The following is a 4,270-nucleotide window of genomic DNA, read 5'->3' as shown; positions in this document are numbered from 1 at the left end:
GCCCGGCTGGCCGGCGAGCTGGAAGCGGGCGACGGCGGCAGCTATCGCGACGGGAACTGGACGGGCAGCGCCTGGTCTTCCGCCGCCACGGCCCGCGTCCTGCTGGGCTGGGCCCTGCCCTGGCTCTTCCCCCTGGCCGCCGTCCTCCGCCACTGACGGGGCCCGGGAAACCTCCACCGCGCCCGGGGCGGCTACCGACGGGACCTACCGGTCGCCTCCCCCGCCCTGGGCTAGCAGCGGCTCCCAGGGCCGTGCCCACCCCGTGCCCAGCTCACCTCGTCACCCACCACCACCGGGGCAGGACCCTGGAGGAAGCCCCTCCACCACCTTCCCCCCACCCCCCACGCCAGACCCCGCTGGCTCGGGCACTCCTCGGTACGGAGGGTCTTGCAGCATTCGGAGGACACGGAGACGGCAATAAAGGTGGATGGAAAGCAGGTGTGATTGGACGTGGGGCTCGGGATGGGGGCATGGGGACAGCCGCTGCCCCGGCACCCTGCCCACAGGGATTTTTATTTGGAGATGGTCGTCCCAGAGAGCATCCCCTCCATCTCCCCACCATGGAGAGCATCGCCCTGCACGGTGACACCATGGGACAGATCACACCCCAACAGGGTGTCCCCAGCCTGCACGGCCACAGGCGGGTGTGCCTCTGCGCCCGGGAACGGGTCTCAGTCCAGCGTTACCCTGCCCAGGCGGCCCGCTCGGAAATCCCGCAGGAACTCGTAGGCAGCAGCCGGGTAGTCGAGTGTTGTCACATTGACGTTCCCTGGTGGTGGGGTATGGAAGGGGGTATCAGCAGAGCTGGGAGCAGCCCTGGGACCCCAAAAGCCGCCCCAGGTACTCACCCGTGCCTGTCAGCACCTTCACTTTCTGTGTCCTGCCGCGGGCGAGGGCCACACACTTCAGCACGGGCTCGATGGTGTCGCAGGCCCTGGCCAGCCCGTAGTGCCGCACGTACCTGCCAGAGGAGATGGCTTACCCGCTGCTGGCACGGCTCTCCCTCCCTCAGCTCCCCAGGCACGTTTTCTCTGCGACCCGCTTGGGATCCCAGCCCAGGGCCCTCTGCAGTTCCCAGGCTGGCTCACTCGAACTGCTGCTGCTTGTTCAGGGTGTACAGGAGGTAGTCAGCCATGACATCCTCTCCCACCAGGTGGTCACGGATGGCTCCTGGAAAAGAGGATACAAACCCCAGCTTACCCCAGCCCTGCTCCAAGCCCTGGCCACCCCTCCCTGCTGTGGATGTGCCACCCATGGTAGCCCAGGCAGCACACAGGGGAGGCTGCCAGCAGCAGACTCCCAACCCAATCTCAGGTAACCAGCCCAGACAGGGCTAGAAGCCACATTTGGGGAGTCGCCCCCAGCCAGAGCCTCCCCCTCACCACACAGCGCCAGCTTCATGCCCGTCTCCACATCCCCCAGCTTGGGGGGTAGCACACCAGGAGTGTCCACCAGGTACATCAGGGGCTTCTCACAGACCTGGGATATGGGAGAGATAGGGCCGTTATGATGAATGGCTTGGTAATTAGGACAATAGACTCTGACATGGCTAACAAGCCAGATGTTGAGCTCTTTCATGGAATCGTCAGAGCTGGAAGGGACCTCTAGAGATCATCTACTCCAACTCCCCTGCCAAAGCAGGGCTGCCCAGAGCACATCACTCAGGAGCATCCAGGCGGGGCTTGAAGATCTCCAGAGAAGGGGACTCCACACCCTCCCTGGGCAGCCTCTGCCAGGGCTCTGCCACCCTCACCCCAAACAAGTTCTTCCTCAGATTTGAGTGGAACTTCCCATGTTCCAGCTTGTGCCCGTTGCCCCTCGTCCTGTCACTGGGAACCACTGAAAAGAGTCTGGCTCCATCCTCCTTCAACCCACCCTTTAGATCCTTGTCAGCATTAATAAGGTCTCCCCTCAGCCTTCTCCAGGCTGAAGAGCCCCAGCTCTCTCAGCCTTTCCTCATCAGGAAGATGCTCCAATCCCTCCACCATCTCTGTTGCCCCAGGCTGGACTCTCTCCAGCAGTTCCCTGTCTCTCTGGAACTGGGGAGCCTAGGACTGGAGGCAGGATTCCAGTTGTGGCCTCACCAGTGCAGAGGGGGACAATGACCTCCCTCGACCTGCTGGCCACACTCTTCCCTACGCAGCCCAGGATCCCATTGGCCTCTTGGCCACAAGGGCACATTGCTGGCTCATGGATGGTTTACGATCCACCAGGACCCCCAGATCCTTCTCCCCAGAAGTGCTTTCCAGCAGGTCCACCCCTAACCTCTATTGGTGCCTGGGGTTCTTCCTCCCCAGGTGCAGGACCCTACACTTGCCCTTATTGAACCTCATCAGGTTCCTCTCTGCCCAGCCCTCCAGCCTCTCCAGGTCATGCTGGATGGCAGCACAGCCCTCTGGAGCATAAGCCAGCCCTCCCAGTTTGGTACCATCAGCGAACTTGCTGAGGACACACTCTGTCCCCTCATCCAGGTCATTGATGAATATGTTGAACAAGATTGGGCCGAGTATTGACCCCTGGAGGACACCACTGGTTACAGGCCTCCAACTCGACCCTGCTCCATTAATTACAACCCTTTGAGATCTGTCACACAGCCAGGACTCAATCCACCTCACTGCCCCCTCACCTAGCCCATACTTCCTTAATTTTCTAATGAGGATGTTATGGGGGAGTGTCAAAAGCCTTGCTGAAGTCAAGGTAGATGATATCTGCCGCTCTCCCCTCATCCAGCCATCCAGTTATAACATCATAGAAGGCTATGAGATTGGTCATTAAAGCCTGTCTGGAAAGGGGACCCAAGCAACCCTTTGAGATCAGCTCTGTGTGCCTCAAGGTTTTCCAGAGCTCCTGCCAGAGGACACAGAGAGGCAGAGGCCAGCACCTACTCAGTTGGTCGTGCCGCAGGGATGCTACCTGGATTCTGGTCAGCACTGCCTTGGTGATGCCTGGCTCGCCACCAACCGCTGTGGCTTTTCCTTTTGGGGAAAGGAGAGACACAGTCAGAGAAGCAAGCGGCTCTGCCCTACTGCCCACTCCAGGACTGTGCCAGTGGCTCCTCCCCAAGCCCAGGCACCATGGAGAAATACCCTTTTTGAGGTGCAGCCTCCGCAGTGAGTTTATGAGCGAGGATTTGCCCACATTGGGCACTCCGATCACCAGGATGCTGTGGGCAGTGCTCTGAAAACAAGGAGGATGCAGGCAGGGGGCAGACCATTATTGGCCACCCACCCCAGGAGCGACAGGCAGCCGCAACAGCAAGACAGCCTGGCACTTGCTGGCATTTCTGATGTGCACGCGAGCAGCCTCATCCCTCCAGCTGGAGAGAGAGGTGACCTGCAGATGTCTGCAGTCTCACTACTGTGTCTCACCTCAGCCCTGTGGTAGCGTGGGCTGTCACCCAACAGCTTGGCAACCAGGGGAATAATCTGCAAAGAAACACAGAAGGGCTGTAACTGTGGCTCTTGCACCTGGGCTGGCAGCAGCCACTCAGAGGATGCTGTGCCAGGAGGATGAGCAGAATGGCCAAGCAGAGGAAAGAGTGCCTTGAGCAAGCTGGAAACGAAGATCGTGCTGGACCAGCCAGCAGCACCTCCCCACAGTAGGGCACTGAGGCTTCACCACAGGACTAGATCAGCTGCCAGCAGCGAGAAGCAGGGCTGGGCACAGGGCTGCTGGCCCATTACCTTCCTGATGTTGCCATCGCGCTGACAGTCAGTGAAGACGACGTGCGAGTATCCCTGCTGTTTCAAGTGCTCCAAGACTGTCTGAAGGGGACAGGCAGAGGCACTGCTGGCACCTGTGACCTGCAGGCCCCCAGCCAGCCAGCCAGCCCTGCCCCGCAGCTCACCGGCTGCCGGCGGGGATCAGCCAGGTCCATCTTGTTCAGCACTAGGACATGTGGGCGGATGCCCAGCGCCTCTTGCAGCATGGGGTTACAGCCCGACAGCGGGATGTGAGTGCCGCTAAGGAGAATGACGTGCACCGCTGTGAAAACAGGTACTGGGGGGGTCAGCGGAGTTTATGGGGCTGGAGGAGAGCTGGAGTGGGTTGCGGGGCCGGGAGAAGGGAAGGCCTGGAGAGAAATGGAGTAACTGGGGAAAGGGGAACCGGTGCTTTCCTCGGGGGGGGGAGGGGGAGGGGAAGCAGGGGGGGATCAAGAGCCGTGCCACAGGATATGCGAGCGTCGCGCACCTCGATGAGGCAGTCGGCGCGCCGCAGGGAGGCCCTCATCTGCCGCAGGCCTGGAACACAGCGCCGGGTGAGCGGCGGC

At 61.0% G+C, this 4,270-nt stretch overlaps 1 protein-coding gene across 2 annotated transcripts; it reads right to left on the bottom strand.

The window, feature by feature from the left end:
- Positions 1-439: 439 nt before the first annotated feature.
- On the bottom strand, positions 440-4,269 carry MTG1 (mitochondrial ribosome-associated GTPase 1). 2 transcript variants are annotated; one of them, XM_014966660.1, is made up of 10 exons: positions 4,192-4,269; positions 3,848-3,962; positions 3,684-3,764; positions 3,369-3,425; positions 3,087-3,177; positions 2,914-2,975; positions 1,383-1,479; positions 1,089-1,170; positions 849-961; positions 440-769 (listed from the first exon to the last, which is right to left on the bottom strand). In XM_014966660.1, the coding sequence occupies exons 2-10, from the start codon at positions 3,926-3,928 to the stop codon at positions 672-674; spliced, it is 762 nt and encodes a 253-aa protein (XP_014822146.1). In that variant the 5' UTR covers positions 3,929-3,962; positions 4,192-4,269; the 3' UTR covers positions 440-671. The 2 variants fall into 2 exon arrangements, with proteins under 2 accessions (XP_014822146.1, XP_014822145.1); XM_014966659.1 differs by having other exon boundaries at positions 3,848-3,952; positions 4,177-4,256.
- Between the last annotated feature and the right edge of the window lies 1 nt (position 4,270).

This window comes from Calidris pugnax, unplaced genomic scaffold, assembly GCF_001431845.1.
Source record: "Calidris pugnax isolate Ruff unplaced genomic scaffold, ASM143184v1 scaffold53, whole genome shotgun sequence".
NCBI classification, from domain to species: Eukaryota; Metazoa; Chordata; class Aves; order Charadriiformes; family Scolopacidae; genus Calidris; species Calidris pugnax.
Note: the sequence above shows the minus strand (reverse complement) of the source record. Positions and strands in the feature narration are given on the sequence as shown.